The sequence below is a fragment of the Oncorhynchus keta genome, chromosome 22 (assembly GCF_023373465.1).
Source record: "Oncorhynchus keta strain PuntledgeMale-10-30-2019 chromosome 22, Oket_V2, whole genome shotgun sequence".
Classification (NCBI taxonomy): domain Eukaryota; kingdom Metazoa; phylum Chordata; class Actinopteri; order Salmoniformes; family Salmonidae; genus Oncorhynchus; species Oncorhynchus keta.
In genome coordinates this window covers 10,106,088-10,127,556 of record NC_068442.1, presented here as the reverse complement: position 1 = coordinate 10,127,556, position 21,469 = coordinate 10,106,088, and the positions used below count along the sequence as shown (strand labels likewise).

Genomic DNA, 21,469 nt, shown 5'->3' with positions numbered 1-21,469 from the left:
CAGAATTGACCATTTAGTTTTATTGGGTATTATATGCATATAAAGTTTCTAGAAAGCTATAAAATATCTAACACTTTAGCAATGAAGAAAAGGTTACAAAGCAAAGACCAGACCCTGCAGTAACAACACACATATTGTCAGTTTCTCTTTTTATATTCTTGTCTGAAAGAATTCACAATCTTTAAGAAAATTAAAGATAACATTAAACATGTGTACCAGGACATCTCAGAATACATTCTTCTTTATACAAATCACCTTTTTTAAAATGTATTATCTGCACGCAATGCTCTAAGGATGCCATCCAAACCGAGAAAAATGAAAGCCAATGTTGAAAACAATAGACGAAAGTTACCAGTACCGATAGACAAAGAGCGCATGGCCCCAGAGCTTTGCTGCTGATCTCAAAAAATCTCCTTGTGCCCGTTTAAAATAATACCTTCAAAATACTTAAGTGTGAAAAATCTATATTCCAGGTTGACAGAACAGAGACACAGAGCCCAGCCATGAAACCAACAGGCTTGTCTCTGGCTAAACTGGAGTCATCACAAAAGCATTGTAAAGTATAGCCTACATACAGCACATTCAAACAGAAACTACTGTGATGGTGGACACCCCAGGATCTAGTAACAATTATTACTAAGTTAGAAAACAGGTCAAAGGTCTTCCAAACATGACATAAACCCGGATCCATTGTCTTTACTCACAGTGTAACATACAACTATACTGCATTGTGTTTTCTGGACTTGAATAAGTTAGTGTGCATATGATATCATGATAACACAATTGATCTACTGTGACAATGATGCTATAAACCTCCACAGGGAGATTCACTGTGAACTGAACATGCATCTAAGGGAACAATCGTTTCCCAAATAATAATCATAATTGGGTGGGTTCTTATATATGTCCTGTTTGACACGTACAAGTACACGAACACTCGCACTTGACTCCCTTATTGAGGAAGAATGTACTTACTATGACTGAGAAATGTGGTTGTCCCACCTAGCTATCTTAAAATGAACTCAATAACTGTAAGTCGCTCTGGATGAGAGCGTCTGCTAAATGACTAAACTGTAAAGTGTGGATCATACGCACGTGTGAATTGGAAATGTGTTGTTGTTGTTGTTTTTTTCTCCATTATCCCAACTCCCCGAGACACCCTCGGAGAGTGGGGTCATGGCCATGGGGCTGCCATTATCAACGGCGACCCCGGAGCAAGTAGGGTTAATTGACAGATTTTTTTTCACCATGTCAGCTCAGGGATTTTAACTAGCGACCTTCCAGTTACTGGTCCAATGCTCTAACAGCGGGGCTACCTGCCGCCCAGCAATCGTCAAATTGTTGTGGTAATGAATACAGTTCTACAGGGACATGCATTGGAAAAGGCATTCTGGTGATCTCTTCCACCATTTACGTAGGCTTTTTGGTTTAGCTTCTTTTAAACCTTTTCTTCACTGGAAAGTCATGACCAAAGGCACTTTATGCTACAGTGCAAGGGACAATTGCACGTCTGAAATGTCTCCAGTTTTTTTGGTTTTTGAAAGGCAAGGCAAAGTTATTACTGCTATTACACACGGATCTTGTTCATTGTAATAATCTACGTATGATTTACCAGTTATTTTGTACAACACGGTGAAATAGGTGCACATGTAGAACCACTAATAGTTAGCCGTGTATTTATAATGGCCGACATGACGCGTCACAAAATGTTATGTATTTTTCGATCCAAGCAAACCATTGGGCCATTGGTGGAAAGTTACTCACTAAGGCACTGTACACATAACACTGGGATGTAATGGAGATTACAATGCTGTCCTCCAGCTCAGGAAAGATCTCACAGCTTGAGTGGTGGAGATACAGTATCTGTAAGGATCCCATTCCCTACCACCACGGTTAATGTGCCCAATAGCATAGGTCACCGATTGACAAGCAAAATAAGGCTGAATTAGCATTCAGAACCAGGGAAACACAGATTAATATATGGGAGTGTTTTTGACTTCTGTGTTCCTCAGTCACTAAAAAGAGCAGGTTCATTCAACAAGTTTACTCCACCCTGCAATAACCATACAGAGGAACTAAGTGCTTTGGGATGGGTGACGATGGTAGTAGAGTGTCCATTTTCAATGTTCAATATGTGTATTCTATGATTTCTTTGCTTCATTGTCATACAGGCTAAAACCTTAGCAGCTCAGAGAAAATAGAACATAGGAGGAATCTCTGATCTGTACACATTGTCTTGCTGTGTTCTCACAGTGCTTTTCCTCTTCGAATAAAATCACGTTTTATTGGTCGCATACACATATCTTGCAGATGTTATCGGGGGTGTAGCGAAATGCTTATGTTCCTAGCTCCAACAGTGCAGTAATACCTAACAATACAGGTTTATTTTTAGTTGGGCACAGGAGATATGATGCAGATATGAGAGAGCTGTGCTGCAAAGTGGTACCTGAATCATCATATATTTTATTTATAGTTTCAAAGTGTCCCTGGAATTATAACTATTACTGGTCTTCATTATAGTTTAGTATTTGCGTCGTTATCCAAAATGTACAAAATGTAAAACCTACATATTTTTTCTTTGGAAAATGTTTGTGTTGATAGTGATGTTCACAAAGCTACATGTACACTACATGACCAAAAGTATGTGGACACCTGCTCGTTGAACATCTCATTCCAAAATCTTGGAACATTGCTACAGGGACTTTCTTCCATTCAGCCACAAGGGCATTAGTGAGGTCGGGCACTGATGTTGGGAGATTAGACCTGGCTCTCAGTAGGCGTTCCAATTCATCCTAAAGGTGTTCGATGGGGTTTAGGTCAAGGCTCTTTGCAGGCCAGTCAAGTTTTTCCACACCAATCTCAACCAAAAAATTCTGTATGGGCCTCGCTTTATGAACGGGGGCATTGTCATGCTGAAACAGGAAAAGGGCATTCCCAAACTGTTGCCACAAAGTTGGAAGCACAGAATCGTCTAGAACTCTAGAATGTCATTGCATGCTGCAGCATTAATATTTCCCTTCACTGGAACTAAGGGGCCTAGCCCAAACCAGGAATAACAGCCCAGACCACTATTCCACCTCCACCAACCAAACTTTACAGTTGGCACTATACATTGGGGCAGGTATCGTTCTCCTGGCAACCACCAAACCCAGATTCATCCGTTGGACTGCCAGAAGGTGAAGCATAACTCATCACTCCAGAGAAGGAGTTTCCACTGCTCCATGGTCAAATGGCGGCGAGCTTTACACCACTCCGGCTGACGCTAGACATTGCACATGGTGATCTTAGGCTTGTGTGCGGCTGCACGGCCATGGAAACCCATTTCATGAAGCTCCCTATGAACAGTTATTGTGCTGACGTTGCTTCCAGAGGCAGTTTGGAACTCAGTAGTGAGTGTTGCAACCGAGGACAGACAATTGTTACGAGCTACGTGCTTCAGCACTCAGCGGTCCAGTTCTGTGAGCTTGTGTGGCCTACCACTAATTTGATGGGGTGTCCACGTACGTTTGTATATATAGTGTATGTAGTAACTGTTTGTATAGTTTTTCTATTTATCTAATTAAGAAAGGCTATTATGATCTGTAATTGGTTGACATTGGTGATGACTACAGTATAAAAAGCTGGAAACAGAGTAGTTTCCAAATGTAATCCACAGAACATCTCCCCTATGTTACGCAATGCCCCTTCATATGTACACTTTCTACACTACAGACCTGAACTAGTCTGGAAAAATGGCACATGACACAACTATACCACAGATTGACAGCTGCACTCATACAAATATACATTAAAAAGACAAAAATATAATGATAATATTATCCGTGATAGACTTCACCCACAATGTAACCAAAGGACATTGTGGGTGGGATTTGTGTAGAGGCACAGCCACTTTCCATACGGTTGTCAAGTAAGTCATTCTGAAGGCGTGTTTCACTGGGGGGTTGCCTTGTGTCCTCCCCCACAACCCTGACAATACTCAGGGTCTGTCCTTCAATGTCTTCCTTCCATCCTTCATAAGCTACATGTCCTTCAGGTTAGCGAGATCTAAGTGATAGTTTGTCCCAGTTCTGAATGAAGCATGTTCACACTGAGTGTCAGGGCTAGATTCAATCAGATTGACATTCACATAGCGGTTGTTTTGGCGGTGTCAGGAGGTGGAACTGCAGAGAGCTGTCCAATCCACAAGCGGCTCGTTGCGTTATTTTATTGCGGACACCGCCATTGGATGAAACGAAATCACACCCGACTATAATCTGACAAATCCCATACAGCCGCGTTGGAAGTTCATTCAGCAACGTTACAAGTTCAAACACTCAAATTAGACTGATAAGCTATAACCCCCCCCCCCCATCTAAATGAACATGAAAACATGCGATTAGCCTAACATCTACGGTTTGACATTTGAAAGTCATTACGTCTAACATCGATAGAGTCTACACTTCCTTGAACTCCTAACGCGGTAGGGATATTAAGGAAGGGATGGTTGCTGCCACACAATAGCAGCCGCTCACCGATATTTCAGCTCATTCCGCAGTTACACCTCCAACACCGCCAAAACATCTGCTATGCGGATGTCGGTTAACGTTCGATCTGATTGAAATCTAGGCCGCAGTCTCTTATTCCTTGACTAGCCGGTAGATGTGATGTTGTGCTCCGTGGTCGCTGTTCGACACCTCAAACACACACGCCATGCACAGCAGCGTCTCCTGTGTCTCTCTGTTGGTCACCACCTGAAAACACAAGAGAAATGCAATGTGAGACACGTAAGACAAATACACGGAAACACACACATGCGCAGAAAGAAAGACAGACAAGACAGCCAGACACACACTTGTTATAAGTATACAAACAGATGGATGACTGAGTAGGACATCCTTACCAATAGGATGGTGAAGTTCTCCAGGACACTGTTCATCATGTATTTCTCAGGCAGGTGTTTGAGTTTGTGGATGAAGTTGATCATGTATTCACACATGGGGGAGCGGCTTATCCTGTAGACAAAGCGTCCGTTCTCGAAGCGAGCATATTCCGTCTGAGGGGGAGGAAGAGAGAGAGAGAGAGAGAGATCACTGAGTGCAGCTCTTCACAAGAAAACAATTAAGTGATAATGCCCGAGAAGCCGGTGTTTGGAGGATATATTGGCACGGCTGTCGTCGAGGGCCTGCAAACCGTGCCAATATATCCTCCAAACACCGGCTTCTCGGGCATTATCACTGTTAATCAACGGGTTACCAACAAAAAAGGTTACTTTGCCGAATTTATTCATTATATTTCATCCTTCTACATGATATAGTCCTCGACACAAATCTAGGGTTGCTACCCAAGCCGGCTGGTCGGTTCAGTTGCCAGAGATGCGACCCAGTCATTAAATCTTTTTATTCTGTATCTGTGGATGCGATCCAGTCGTTCGTTCTAAATGTTATTTTGCCATTCTGGCTGGCAACGTTCTTATCCCTTGCTTGCTGGCTAGCCAACTACAGCTAACTCACAGTCACGTCAAACAGTGCAGCCAGAATAACAACAAAGTAGCAGCATTTGTATTTGTTTAAGCTGTTTTCTAGTGACATTTATTTGGATACATCCATAACAATGAGCTAATGATTTCACCTGAGGTAGAATATGTGCTCTCTCGTCAGGACACTGTTGTTCAGAGGAGCTAGCCAACAATCATTTAAAACTGAAGCTGGAAAGACTGCAAACTAGCTGCACTTCGTTTCATTTGACCTGTTTTCTATTGATAGTTCTTTGTATATATCCATAAAAATGATAATGACTCATGATTTCAACTGGCTGAGAAAAGCTACCTGCCTGTCTGTCTCATCCCGACTCCTGACATATTCATTACTATGGGACAGCTGGAGGTCGAAATTGAATATTGAAACAATGTTGCAAATGTCAGAGAGACAGACAGCAAGGTTTATCCAAATCTCTGCTGTTGAAAAGTAAACGTTAGTCTAAAATAAATGTGGGAAAATGTCTATATGCTTATTATAGTGGAGATTACATTTATACATTGCCTGGCTGGGCTGATGACACAGTGGAATATGCAGTCAGATGGAACAGATTAAATAGCCATTTTAAAGTCATAGATACGGGCTGGAATGCGGTTTTAACCAATCAGCATTCAGGATTAGACCCACCCACTGTATAAATGAGGAGGAAACCATGTTCACCACAATAAAATAGGTGTTAAAACACTCATGTATGCAATTGTGAGTAACACACAAATATAAAAGTAGGTAATTGTGAGTCATTTGTGTCGTTTTATAGTTGCTTCTCCACCGAGCACACAGTGGTGTGTGCAGGACTAGGACTCACCTCCACCTTCTCAACCACCTGCTTGCCAAAGGAGCACACCTTGGTGGAGCAGGTGATGGTCATGTTCTCAGAGCTCTCATACTGGCTGGTCACACCGTAGAAGGCCCCAGAGTCATCCTGGATGTTACAGTTCAGATCAGCCTGCATCGGGACAACATAACAGCAGAGGTTTAACTACATGGTCAAGCAAATGTTGACTAACAACGGCTAAAACAATGAGCTAAATGTTTACAACACATGCTGAACATTTTTAAATTAAAAAGGGATTTTCTTTAAAATGTCAAGATTAACTTGAGGAAAGCATCTCGATGTAAAGGTTACTAAGGCAGCGAGGCCCTCCAGTGGCTCATGACAATACTTGCAATTATATTATTTGGCATGTCTGTATGCCGAGAATGAGCTGAGTGGCTATCTACCGGTAAACACTGTTGTACAATAATCTTGTGCTTCTGCATCTCAAATGAGGCGGAAAGAGGCTTTAGAAATATCCAAATGGCACAAGGCAGATATGAGAAATGGCCTGAATGGATGTAAAAATAAACTATTTAATAAGAGTCCTCTGAAGGGGACAGTCTGTTTTCAGAGAACACTGAGTTCATCGTGTGAACAAAGGAATAAATAGCTCCTTCATTAAGTCAGCTGGTTATTAAGGCCTGTAATGATCAGAGGAGGGCGATTGTTTAGAGGGTGAGTGTCCATGTTTGAAATTCAGACGCAGTGGCTCTTCACTAACGTCTGAAGAGAGACTCACCGTCTTGTTTGCGTTTCCCATTTGAATTTTCAATTGAATTCATGTGGACGTGAACTAATATGGTCAAGTCTTAAAACCTATTAGTTGTAGATCATGAAACTATCTTTGTGTTGAACAAAATAAAAGGGATTTGACTGAGTATCTCAAAGCTCATAGAGAACCAGCATGTATGTAACAAACAGAGGAAACAGAGAGCTGAGGATGACATTATACTCGAGTTGTAACATTGTAAATCAAATAAAGCTTTTTTGGGGAGCCAATAGACTATATAGGATGTAATAGGAAGTAAAGCTGTGGAGAATGGGACCAGTAAATATTTGCACTTAGAGAGAGAAATGAGAGACAGAGACTCCATTGGTAGGGAGCTACTGCAATCTCCTTAGTTTGCCCCAATCTCTCACACCTGTCAGGGGGTAGGCAGGTGTTCAAACAAAGCCTCAATGCTACCACATCAGACCCTAGGGAAACGCACATACACACACATTCAAACACAAAACCATATCCTCGGCTTCACTCGTGATGCGTATACTTGAATATACGTATCATTAAAGTTGTTTGTTCAGATGTAAATCGTGTTTTTTTGTGACGCCAAATTGTGTGGACAATAAAGGCCGGGATTCAATTCGAGACACGTTATAGAGCAGCGCATTGGACAGCCGACAATGCGCCTTTTAAAAAACATCATCGTGTGAATGTGCCATTAAACTCACCCAGAACTTGACCAGGAAAAAGGAGTTGTGAGGGCCCTTTCCAAAGAGCTCCTTCAGTCCTCCCTTCTTCTCTGGGAACTTATCGTAGATCTGACGGATGTCGACAGCCTCCAGTAGGGCATCGCTGTACGAGTAGTTAGTCTGTCCGATGTGGGCAAACAGGTGCTTGTTGTACTGACGAGAGAGAGAAAACAACAGGTTTGAATAGATCCCTTCGATTGGCATTCTTTTATGACTTCTCCATTACCTGAAGGGCCAGTTTCCCCAGACACAGATTAAGCCTGGTCTTGAACTAAGAAAGGTTTTCAACAGTTAATCTCCATTGAGAATGCATTTTAGTCCAGAATTAGAGTTAATCTATGTCTGGGAAACCGGCTCTAAAAGTTCTCAATCTCTCTTGACAAGGTTGTCATATCAAAATTATATATGAATATTTCAAAATGATTTTAGCACATCATGTATGATTTGACAAGCTCTTCAGAAGAGAAGATGTTATTTTCAGGGTTGTTTTAAAGTCACAGATGTGCACAGGCATAGCAGTATAAATACTGGTCTCAGATAACTCACTACCCCAAGATAAATGTCCGCTGTCATAGAACACAAGCAAAAAAGCAATAGCTAAGAAATAGTGACAAAATGACAAATCGGCTGTGCCAAGGTAAACATAGATTTTCCAGAGTCACTTAGGTATCACTTTGGTATTTGGAGGGATTCTGCTTTGCTTGTGGCATTATTGTCCTTGTTTTACCTTCTCTGTCTGTGAGTGTGTGTGTGTGTGAAGACATGCCCCAGTTTGAGGCAGTACGGTTGACCTCAGGAATTGGCACTAGTTTGACCTGCTTTGGGACGCTGTCTGAGAAACAACCCCGGCGTGTTTTACTGTGCGTGGAAAGGAATACAGTGGGGCAGGTACTCACAGAGTCAGGGTCTCTCTGCTGCTCCAGGAAAGCAGAGAACTCCACCAGTCTGAGTTTGGTGGTCCCGATGGAGCGGCCCTGCCAGGCTGGAGCTGTAGGCGTGGGGGCTGTGGGAGGCTCGTACGCTGGGCAGGGTAACATATAACACCGTCAATTCACTATCCACCGTTTACCGACACTAACATCGCACCTCTCACTATCGTTATGGCCATTAGCTATAGCAATAGTAGCATTGGCTATGTAACAGTATTAATGTGCTGGTAAATAGGTGTCATTGGAGTTTCCTTTTGAGCGTTGGCCTGAGAGGAATTGAAATGAGCTGATAGAAATAGTGTGGGTAGGGTAAAAGGTTTCTCACCTGAGATGGTGGTCGTTACAGCTGTCTGGATGGGGTAGGCCTGCTGGGCAAATGGCTTAACGCTGAAGACAAAAAGACACGAGCTTTAAGCACCAACTGTCAGAGCAGCTCACAGATTACTGCACCTGTACATAGCCCACCTATAATTTAGCCCATACAACTACCGCTTTCCCTACTGTATTTAATTAATTAATTCATTAATTTTGTTCCTTTGCACCCCATTATTTTTATTTCTACTTTGCACATTCTTCCATTGCAAATCTACCATTCCAGTGTTTTACTTGCTATATTGTATTTACTTTGCCACCATGGCCTTTTTTTGCCTTTACCTCCCTTATTTCACCTCATTTGCTCACATCGTATATAGACTTGTTTATTCTGTATTATTGACTGTATGTTTGTTTTACTCCATGCGTAACTCTGTGTTGTTGTATGTGTCGAACTGCTTTGCTTTATCTTGGCCAGGTCGCAATTGTAAATAAGAACGTGTTCTCAACTTGCCTACCTGGTTAAATAAAGGTGAAATAAAAATAAAATAAATAAACACAGAATCAGGAGGTTGACCTGGGTAATGCAATCATACAAAGAATGATCTGGCTCCATACCAGTTAGACCATTGGTCACCAACCTTTTTTTGGGTCAAGATCACTTTCTGAGTCAAAATGCCGTCTACCGCTCTGATTTTTTATTTACACGACTTTTAAAAAATGTAAGCCTATGCAACATTAACCAATTAAAAACAGCTCTGTAGCATTGAGAGTTGTGTAGTAGGCTATAGGCCCAATACATTATCACCGCATACTGGCTTTGCTTGATTTTACCTGCCAATGCAGTGTTGTTCGGGACATTTAAAAAATATATATTTAAACATTTGAGGTAGGCTATATGATCACACCGGGAATAGATGGTTGTATTATTTGTGAGGCACAGCCGAGTGAGCAACATATAAATAATTTGCTTAATATTTTACTGGGCTCACGGTGCCTGCATCTGATGGTCAGTCTCAGCGGAGGGAAAGAGCAGCAGACTGAGGGTCCGTCACTCAACATTTGTCTGCTCTCTCTTTCCTCCGCTGACACTGACCAAAAAAAGCCACCGTCTTCCAGCTGATGGCGAAAACTCGAGTCGCACCGCATTATTTCGGCGTCATGCACAAAATCAGGTTGTTAGTCGTATGAACAGAGAAAGTTAAATATTCCTTGATATTAAAAGAGACCTAAGCCGCCAACAATAACAACAACGCAAACCTATAGATACACTTTCCTGCTCATTCATTACTGCTGCAGTGCTTATTGTCGCGCTGGGTGGAAATAGCAAGAACGCTCATTTTCTGGCTTATAAAAGTGTTGAATACAAAGTGTCGACAGTGCCCGAGTAAGAACTCAAACAGGAACTCACTCTTAAAAACAGCAGCTCATTGCTGTATTTGTTGACAGTCTCTCTCTCTAGTCATGGTTTTAAACTTTTTGAAATCTCACAGTATCAATTTTGCCGTAGCTTTCTTTTATGCCTGCCACGTTACTGCAGACTCGGTCATCAGCAATCTGATTGGCCAGCGGAAGCATAGTGCACTTGATTTCCACTCCAGGCCACCGGGAAGGCAGAGTTTTTACCTTCAGACACATGAAATGGCAACAGTTTGCCTACCAGGCGTGCAGGGCAGCTGAATTGGCTGCACCTACTACCAACAGACAGAGACTTGGGTTTTTTACAGAAATGTTTGACGATCGACTAGAAAAGCCTCGACTAGAAAAGCTAACACATTTGTTATTACTTATTACTTCATCATCTTCTATTGTGAATAACAAGACAAGCATTAGGACTTCTTACTCTTGTGAGGATCCAGGCTGGCCAGTGGATATCATACCCTGCCAAAACTAGGGAAAAGGAGTAGATGAACGAATGGACAATCAGGATGGCACAACGCACTTAAAGTAATTTGTCAATTGCCATATTTGTCAATTGTTACGAGGGATGTGTGTTTAGTGACGGGTGTCTTACCCCTGCCGCACCAGGGAAGGTGGGTCTTGGGAAGCCTGGGAGGCCAAGCTTGTTGTGGATGGCGGTGGCAGAGACGATCTGAGCCGAGGACATGGAGGCCATACTCTGCAGTGCCTTGTCTTTCACACTCTGGTCCTTCAGCAGAAAAAAACACATTGACTCAGCCAGAGAGTGGTGGGCCAAACAACAAGCAACAACAGCCAAACACACACACACAACAGAACTCTTTACAACACCAGCAGGCGAGGACATGGATTATCTGAAAAGACCACAGGAACACCAAGACCGCCTATACACCTGAAAGGAATGTACTATTAAGAGTACATATTTCTATTGCTCTTCATACTTCTCTCTCAGACTGGTGAATAAAAACACAGAATACAGATTGTGGTGTTTTTGATCCTGTAATTGAATAACAGACCATTTCATGTATTTATCTTCTAAAGGCAGAGTTTGTCTTCTATGAAAACAAACAAGGACATCAGGGCAAGATTCTAGTGTACAGTGAACTTGGGGGGGGGGGGCACTCTGGTGCCTGAGTTCTCTGTTAAGTGTCACCCTCTGATATGCTGCCATTTAGCATTTCTGTACCATTTTAAAAGCATATGTAATATATGCCATTTAGCAGACGTTTTTCCCCCAAAGCAACTTACAGTCATGATACATTTTACTTATGGGTGGCCCTAGCGGGAATTGAACCCACAACCTTGGGTGTTGCAAGCACTAAGTTCTACCGACTGAGACACACGGGACAACATATGAATTTGTGCAAGCATGGGTTAATGGAATGCCTCACTGCCATTTGCGTGAAAGAAGACTTGAGAGAAGACGAGCATGCTGGCAAAAACAATTCACTTAGATGGAGTGGATACAGTGAGATGGAGTGGATACAGTGAGATGGAGTGGATACAGTGAGATGGAGTGGATACAGAGAGATGGAGTGGATACAGTGAGATGGAGTGGATACAGTGAGATGGAGTGGATACAGTAGGATGGAGTGGATACAGAGAGATGGAGTGGATACAGAGAGATGGAGTGGATACAGAGAGATGGAGTGGATACAGTGAGATGGAGTGGATACAGTGAGATGGAGTGGATACAGCGAGATGGAGTGGATACAGCGAGATGGAGTGGATACAGTAAGATGGAGTGGATACAGCGAGATGGAGTGGATACAGCGAGATGGAGTGGATACAGTAAGATGGAGTGGATACAGAGAGATGGAGTGGATACAGTAAGATGGAGTGGATACAGAGAGATGGAGTGGATACAGAGAGATGGAGTGGATACAGCGAGATGGAGTGGATACAGCGAGATGGAGTGGATACAGCGAGATGGAGTGGATACAGTAAGATGGAGTGGATACAGAGAGATGGAGTGGATACAGCGAGATGGAGTGGATACAGTAAGATGGAGTGGATACAGAGAGATGGAGTGGATACAGAGAGATGGAGTGGATACAGTAGGATGGAGTGGATACAGCGAGATGGAGTGGATACAGCGAGATGGAGTGGATACAGTAAGATGGAGTGGATACAGAGAGATGGAGTGGATACAGAGAGATGGAGTGGATACAGCGAGATGGAGTGGATACAGCGAGATGGAGTGGATACAGAGAGATGGAGTGGATACAGTAGGATGGAGTGGATACAGCGAGATGGAGTGGATACAGCGAGATGGAGTGGATACAGATAAGATGGAGTGGATACAGAGAGATGGAGTGGATACAGAGAGATGGAGTGGATACAGTAGGATGGAGTGGATACAGAGAGATGGAGTGGATACAGTAAGATGGAGTGGATACAGTAAGATGGAGTGGATACGGAGAGATGGAGTGGATACAGTGAGATGGAGTGGATACAGTAAGATGGAGTGGATACAGAGAGATGGAGTGGATACAGTGAGATGAAGTGGATACAGCGAGATGGAGTGGATACAGTAAGAAGGAGTGGATACAGTGAGATGGAGTGGATACAGAGAGATGGAGTGGATACAGAGATATGGAGTGGATACAGAGATATGGAGTGGATACAGTGAGATGGAGTGGATACAGTGAGATGGAGTGGATACAGTGAGATGGAGTGGATACAGAGAGATGGAGTGGATACACTGAGATGGAGTGGATACAGAGAGATGGAGTGGATACAGCGAGATGGAGTGGATACAGTAGGATGGAGTGGATACACTGAGATGGAGTGGATACAGTGAGATGGAGTGGATACAGTGAGATGGAGTGGATACAGAGAGATGGAGTGGATACAGCGAGATGGAGTGGATACAGTAGCGAGATGGAGTGGATACAGCGGGATGGAGTGGATACAGTGAGATGGAGTGGATACAGTGAGATGGAGTGGATACAGAGAGATGGAGTGGATACAGAGAGATGGAGTGGATACAGTGAGATGGAGTGGATACAGCAAGATGGAGTGGATACAGTGAGATGGAGTGGATACAGTGAGATGGAGTGGATACAGTGAGATGGAGTGGATACAGAGAGATGGAGTGGATACAGAGAGATGGAGTGGATACAGTGAGATGGAGTGGATACAGAGAGATGGAGTGGATACAGTGAGAGGGAGTGGATACAGAGAATGGAGTGGATACAGCGAGATGGAGTGGATACAGAGAGATGGAGTGGATACAGAGAGATGGAGTGGATACAGTGAGATGGAGTGGATACAGTAGGATGGAGTGGATACAGTGAGATGGAGTGGATACAGCGAGATGGAGTGGATACAGTAGGATGGAGTGGATACAGAGAGATGGAGTGGATACATAGAGATGGAGTGGATACAGAGAGATGGAGTGGATACAGAGAGATGGAGTGGATACAGAGATGGAGTGGATACAGTGAGATGGAGTGGATACAGTGAGATGGAGTGGATACAGTGAGATGGAGTGGATACAGAGAGATGGAGTGGATACAGTGAGATGGAGTGGATACAGCGAGATGGAGTGGATACAGCGAGATGGAGTGGATACAGCGAGATGGAGTGGATACAGGGAGATGGAGTGGATACAGCGAGATGGAGTGGATACAGCGAGATGGAGTGGATACACTGAGATGGAGTGGATACAGAGAATGGAGTGGATACAGCGAGATGGAGTGGATACAGTAGGATGGAGTGGATACAGTGAGATGGAGTGGATACAGTGAGATGGAGTGGATACAGTAGGATGGAGTGGATACAGAGAGATGGAGTGGATACAGTAGGATGGAGTGGATACAGAGAGATGGAGTGGATACAGTGAGATGGAGTGGATACAGTGAGATGGAGTGGATACAGCGAGATGGAGTGGATACAGCGAGATGGAGTGGATACAGTAAGATGGGTGGATACAGCGAGATGGAGTGGATACAGCGAGATGGAGTGGATACAGTAAGATGGAGTGGATACAGAGAGATGGAGTGGATACAGAGAGATGGAGTGGATACAGTAGGATGGAGTGGATACAGCGAGATGGAGTGGATACAGCGAGATGGAGTGGATACAGTAAGATGGAGTGGATACAGAGAGATGGAGTGGATACAGAGAGATGGAGTGGATACAGAGAGATGGAGTGGATACAGTAGGATGGAGTGGATACAGCGAGATGGAGTGGATACAGCGAGATGGAGTGGATACAGCGAGATGGAGTGGATACAGCGAGATGGAGTGGATACAGCAAGATGGAGTGGATACAGTAGGATGGAGTGGATACAGAGAGATGGAGTGGATACAGTAGGATGGAGTGGATACAGAGAGATGGAGTGGATACAGTAAGATGGAGTGGATACAGTAAGATGGAGTGGATACGGAGAGATGGAGTGGATACAGTGAGATGGAGTGGATACAGTAAGATGGAGTGGATACAGAGAGATGGAGTGGATACAGAGAGATGGAGTGGATACAGTGAGATGGAGTGGATGAGATGGAGTGGATACAGCGAGATGGAGTGGATACAGTAAGAAGGAGTGGATACAGTGAGATGGAGTGGATACAGAGAGATGGAGTGGATACAGAGATATGGAGTGGATACAGAGATATGGAGTGGATACAGTGAGATGGAGTGGATACAGTGAGATGGAGTGGATACAGAGAGATGGAGTGGATACAGAGAGATGGAGTGGATACACTGAGATGGAGTGGATACAGAGAGATGGAGTGGATACAGCGAGATGGAGTGGATACAGTAGGATGGAGTGGATACACTGAGATGGAGTGGATACAGAGAGATGGAGTGGATACAGCGAGATGGAGTGGATACAGTAGGATGGAGTGGATACAGCGAGATGGAGTGGATACAGTGAGATGGAGTGGATACAGAGAGATGGAGTGGATACAGAGATATGGAGTGGATACAGTGAGATGGAGTGGATACAGTGAGATGGAGTGGATACAGCGAGATGGAGTGGATACAGTGAGATGGAGTGGATACAGTGAGATGGAGTGGATACAGCGAGATGGAGTGGATACAGTGAGATGGAGTGGATACAGTGAGATGGAGTGGATACAGTGAGATGGAGTGGATACAGTGAGATGGAGTGGATACAGAGAGATGGAGTGGATACAGAGAGATGGAGTGGATACAGTGAGATGGAGTGGATACAGAGAGATGGAGTGGATACAGTGAGAGGAGTGGATACAGAGAATGGAGTGGATACAGCGAGATGGAGTGGATACAGAGCGATGGAGTGGATACAGAGAGATGGAGTGGATACAGAGAGATGGAGTGGATACAGAGAGATGGAGTGGATACAGTGAGATGGAGTGGATACAGTAGGATGGAGTGGATACAGTGAGATGGAGTGGATACAGCGAGATGGAGTGGATACAGTAGGATGGAGTGGATACAGCGAGATGGAGTGGATACATAGAGATGGAGTGGATACAGAGAGATGGAGTGGATACAGTGAGATGGAGTGGATACAGTGAGATGGAGTGGATACAGAGAGATGGAGTGGATACAGTGAGATGGAGTGGATACAGCGAGATGGAGTGGATACAGTGAGATGGAGTGGATACAGCGAGATGGAGTGGATACAGTGAGATGGAGTGGATACAGCGAGATGGAGTGGATACAGCGAGATGGAGTGGATACACTGAGATGGAGTGGATACAGAGAATGGAGTGGATACAGCGAGATGGAGTGGATACAGTAGGATGGAGTGGATACAGTAGGATGGAGTGGATACAGAGAGATGGAGTGGATACAGAGAGATGGAGTGGATACAGTGAGATGGAGTGGATACAGTGAGATGGAGTGGATACAGCGAGATGGAGTGGATACAGCGAGATGGAGTGGATACAGTAAGATGGAGTGGATACAGCGAGATGGAGTGGATACAGCGAGATGGAGTGGATACAGTGAGATGGAGTGGATACAGAGAGATGGAGTGGATACAGAGAGATGGAGTGGATACAGTAGGATGGAGTGGATACAGCGAGATGGAGTGGATACAGCGAGATGGAGTGGATACAGTAAGATGGAGTGGATACAGAGAGATGGAGTGGATACAGAGAGATGGAGTGGATACAGCGAGATGGAGTGGATACAGCGAGATGGAGTGGATACAGAGAGATGGAGTGGATACAGTAGGATGGAGTGGATACAGCGAGATGGAGTGGATACAGCGAGATGGAGTGGATACAGCGAGATGGAGTGGATACAGCAAGATGGAGTGGATACAGAGAGATGGAGTGGATACAGAGAGATGGAGTGGATACAGCGAGATGGAGTGGATACAGTAAGATGGAGTGGATACAGTGAGATGGAGTGGATACAGAGAGATGGAGTGGATACAGAGATATGGAGTGGATACAGAGATATGGAGTGGATACAGTGAGATGGAGTGGATACAGTGAGATGGAGTGGATACAGAGAGATGGAGTGGATACAGAGAGATGGAGTGGATACACTGAGATGGAGTGGATACAGAGAGATGGAGTGGATACAGCAAGATGGAGTGGATACAGAGAGATGGAGTGGATACAGAGAGATGGAGTGGATACAGTAGGATGGAGTGGATACAGAGAGATGGAGTGGATACAGTGAGATGGAGTGGATACAGCGAGATGGAGTGGATACAGTAAGAAGGAGTGGATACAGTGAGATGGAGTGGATACAGAGAGATGGAGTGGATACAGAGATATGGAGTGGATACAGAGAGATGGAGTGGATACAGTGAGATGGAGTGGATACAGTGAGATGGAGTGGATACAGAGAGATGGAGTGGATACACTGAGATGGAGTGGATACAGAGAGATGGAGTGGATACAGCGAGATGGAGTGGATACAGTAGGATGGAGTGGATACACTGAGATGGAGTGGATACAGTGAGATGGAGTGGATACAGAGAGATGGAGTGGATACAGCGAGATGGAGTGGATACAGTAGGATGGAGTGGATACAGCGAGATGGAGTGGATACAGTGAGATGGAGTGGATACAGAGAGATGGAGTGGATACAGAGAGATGGAGTGGATACAGTGAGATGGAGTGGATACAGTGAGATGGAGTGGATACAGCGAGATGGAGTGGATACAGTGAGATGGAGTGGATACAGTGAGATGGAGTGGATACAGAGAGATGGAGTGGATACAGTGAGATGGAGTGGATACAGTGAGATGGAGTGGATACAGAGAGATGGAGTGGATACAGAGAGATGGAGTGGATACAGTGAGATGGAGTGGATACAGAGAGATGGAGTGGATACAGTGAGAGGGAGTGGATACAGAGAATGGAGTGGATACAGCGAGATGGGTGGATGGATGGAGTGGATACAGAGAGATGGAGTGGATACAGAGAGATGGAGTGGATACAGTGAGATGGAGTGGATACAGTAGGATGGAGTGGATACAGTGAGATGGAGTGGATACAGCGAGATGGAGTGGATACAGTAGGATGGAGTGGATACAGCGAGATGGAGTGGATACATAGAGATGGAGTGGATACAGAGAGATGGAGTGGATACAGAGAGATGGAGTGGATACAGAGAGATGGAGTGGATACAGTGAGATGGAGTGGATACAGTGAGATGGAGTGGATACAGAGAGATGGAGTGGATACAGTGAGATGGAGTGGATACAGCGAGATGGAGTGGATACAGCGAGATGGAGTGGATACAGTGAGATGGAGTGGATACAGTGAGATGGAGTGGATACAGCGAGATGGATGGATACAGCGAGATGGAGTGGATACACTGAGATGGAGTGGATACAGAGAATGGAGTGGATACAGCGAGATGGAGTGGATACAGTAGGATGGAGTGGATACAGAGAGATGGAGTGGATACAGAGAGATGGAGTGGATACAGTGAGATGGAGTGGATACAGTGAGATGGAGTGGATACAGCGAGATGGAGTGGATACAGCGAGATGGAGTGGATACACTGAGATGGAGTGGATACAGAGAGAGTGGATGGAGTGGATACAGTAGGATGGAGTGGATACAGCGAGATGGAGTGGATACAGCGAGATGGAGTGGATACAGTGAGATGGAGTGGATACAGCGAGATGGAGGATACAGTAGGATGGAGTGGATACAGCGAGATGGAGTGGATACAGCGAGATGGAGTGGATACAGTAGGATGGAGTGGATACAGCAAGATGGAGTGGATACAGAGATGGAGTGGATACAGCGTGGTGGAGTGGATACAGCGAGATGGAGTGGATACAGTGAGATGGAGTGGATACAGGAAGATGGAGTGGATACAGGAAGATGGAGTGGATACAGGAGATGGAGTGGATACAGTGAGATGGAGTGGATACAGAGAGATGGAGTGGATACAGCGAGATGGAGTGGATACAGCAAGATGGAGTGGATACAGTGAGATGGAGTGGATACAGTGAGATGGAGTGGATACAGTAGGATGGAGTGGATACAGCGAGATGGAGTGGATACAGCGAGATGGAGTGGATACAGAGGATGGAGTGGATACAGCGAGATGGAGTGGATACAGTAGGATGGAGTGGATACAGCGAGGAGTGGATACAGTGAGATGGAGTGGATACAGCGAGATGGAGTGGATACAGCAAGATGGAGTGGATACAGCAAGATGGAGTGGATACAGCGAGATGGAGATACAGCGAGATGGAGTGGATACAGCGAGATGGAGTGGATACAGTGAGATGGAGTGGATGGAGTGGATACAGCGAGATGGAGTGGATACAGCGAGATGGAGTGGATACAGTGAGATGGAGTGGATACAGTGAGATGGAGTGGATACAGCGAGATGGAGTGGATACAGGAAGATGGAGTGGATACAGTGAGATGGAGTGGATACAGTGAGATGGAGTGGATACAGAGAGATGGAGTGGATACACTGAGATGGAGTGGATACAGTAGGATGGAGTGGATACAGCGAGATGGAGTGGATACAGCGAGATGGAGTGGATACAGCGAGATGGAGTGGATACAGTAAGATGGAGTGGATACAGAGAGATGGAGTGGATACAGAGATGGAGTGGATACAGTAGGATGGAGTGGATACAGAGAGATGGATGGATACAGTAAGATGGAGTGGATACAGTAAGATGGAGTGGATACAGAGAGATGGGAGTGGATACAGTAAGATGGAGTGGATACAGAGAGATGGAGTGGATACAGTGAGATGGAGTGGATACAGCGAGATGGAGTGGATACAGTAAGATGGAGTGGATACAGTGAGATGGAGTGGATACAGAGAGATGGAGTGGATACAGTGGATACAGAGATATGGAGTGGATACAGTGAGATGGAGTGGATACAGTGAGATGGAGTGGATACAGAGAGATGGAGTGGATACAGAGAGATGGAGTGGATACAGAGAGATGGAGTGGATACAGCGAGATGGTGGATACAGTAGGATGGAGTGGATACACTGAGATGGAGTGGATACAGTGAGATGGAGTGGATACAGAGAGATGGAGTGGATACAGCGAGATGGAGTGGATACAGTAGGATGGAGTGGATACAGCGAGATGGAGTGGATACAGTGAGATGGAGTGGATACAGAGAGATGGAGTGGATACAGAGATATGGAGTGGATACAGTGAGATGGAGTGGATACAGTGAGATGGAGTGGATACAGCGAGATGGAGTGGATACAGTGAGATGGAGTGGATACAGTGAGATGGAGTGGATACAGAGAGATGGAGTGGATACAGTGAGATGGAGTGGATACAGTGAGATGGAGTGGATACAGAGAGATGGAGTGGATACAGAGAGATGGAGTGGATACAGTGAGATGGAGTGGATACAGAGAGATGGAGTGGATACAGTGAGAGGGAGTGGATACAGAGAATGGAGTGGATACAGCGAGATGGAGTGGATACAGAGCGATGGAGTGGATACAGAGAGATGGAGTGGATACAGAGAGATGGAGTGGATACAGTGAGATGGAGTGGATACAGTAGGATGGAGTGGATACAGTGAGATGGAGTGGATACAGCGAGATGGAGTGGATACAGTAGGATGGAGTGGATACAGCGAGATGGAGTGGATACATAGAGATGGAGTGGATACAGAGAGATGGAGTGGATACAGAGAGATGGAGTGGATACAGAGAGATGGAGTGGATACAGTGAGATGGAGTGGATACAGAGAGATGGAGTGGATACAGTGAGATGGAGTGGATACAGCGAGATGGAGTGGATACAGCGAGATGGAGTGGATACAGTGAGATGGAGTGGATACAGTGAGATGGAGTGGATACAGCGAGATGGAGTGGATACAGCGAGATGGAGTGGATACACTGAGATGGAGTGGATACAGAGAATGGAGTGGATACAGCGAGATGGAGTGGATACAGCAAGATGGAGTGGATACAGTGAGATGGAGTGGATACAGAGAGATGGAGTGGATACAGTGAGATGGAGTGGATACAGTGAGATGGAGTGGATACAGCGAGATGGAGTGGATACAGCGAGATGGAGTGGATACACTGAGATGGAGTGGATACAGAGAATGGAGTGGATACAGCGAGATGGAGTGGATACAGTAGGATGGAGTGGATACAGCGAGATGGAGTGGATACAGCGAGATGGAGTGGATACAGTGAATTGGAGTGGATACAGCGAGATGGAGTGGATACAGTAGGATGGAGTGGATACAGCGAGATGGAGTGGATACAGCGAGATGGAGTGGATACAGTAGGATGGAGTGGATACAGCAAGATGGAGTGGATACAGAGAGATGGAGTGGATACAGCGTGGTGGAGTGGATACAGCGAGATGGAGTGGATACAGTGAGATGGAGTGGATACAGGAAGATGGAGTGGATACAGGAAGATGGAGTGGATACAGTGAGATGGAGTGGATACAGTGAGATGGAGTGGATACAGAGAGATGGAGTGGATACAGCGAGATGGAGTGGATACAGCAAGATGGAGTGGATACAGTGAGATGGAGTGGATACAGTGAGATGGAGTGGATACAGTAGGATGGAGTGGATAC

At 44.9% G+C, this 21,469-nt stretch overlaps 1 protein-coding gene across 4 annotated transcripts in view; it reads right to left on the bottom strand.

Moving 5' to 3' along the window:
- LOC118401021 (transcriptional enhancer factor TEF-1-like) overlaps window positions 1-21,469 on the bottom strand; it is a 56,435-nt gene continuing 34,966 nt past the window's right edge. For all 4 annotated transcript variants that reach the window (XM_035798155.2, XM_052474771.1, XM_052474769.1 and 1 more), the window contains 8 exons: window positions 11,056-11,190; window positions 10,885-10,931; window positions 9,055-9,116; window positions 8,697-8,821; window positions 7,780-7,953; window positions 6,319-6,459; window positions 4,880-5,032; window positions 1-4,730 (listed from right to left, as the gene is read on the bottom strand). In XM_035798155.2, coding sequence (XP_035654048.1) covers window positions 4,617-4,730; window positions 4,880-5,032; window positions 6,319-6,459; window positions 7,780-7,953; window positions 8,697-8,821; window positions 9,055-9,116; window positions 10,885-10,931; window positions 11,056-11,190 — 951 coding nt within the window. In that variant the 3' untranslated portion in view covers window positions 1-4,616. The remainder of the gene's footprint in view (window positions 4,731-4,879; window positions 5,033-6,318; window positions 6,460-7,779; window positions 7,954-8,696; window positions 8,822-9,054; window positions 9,117-10,884; window positions 10,932-11,055; window positions 11,191-21,469) is intronic.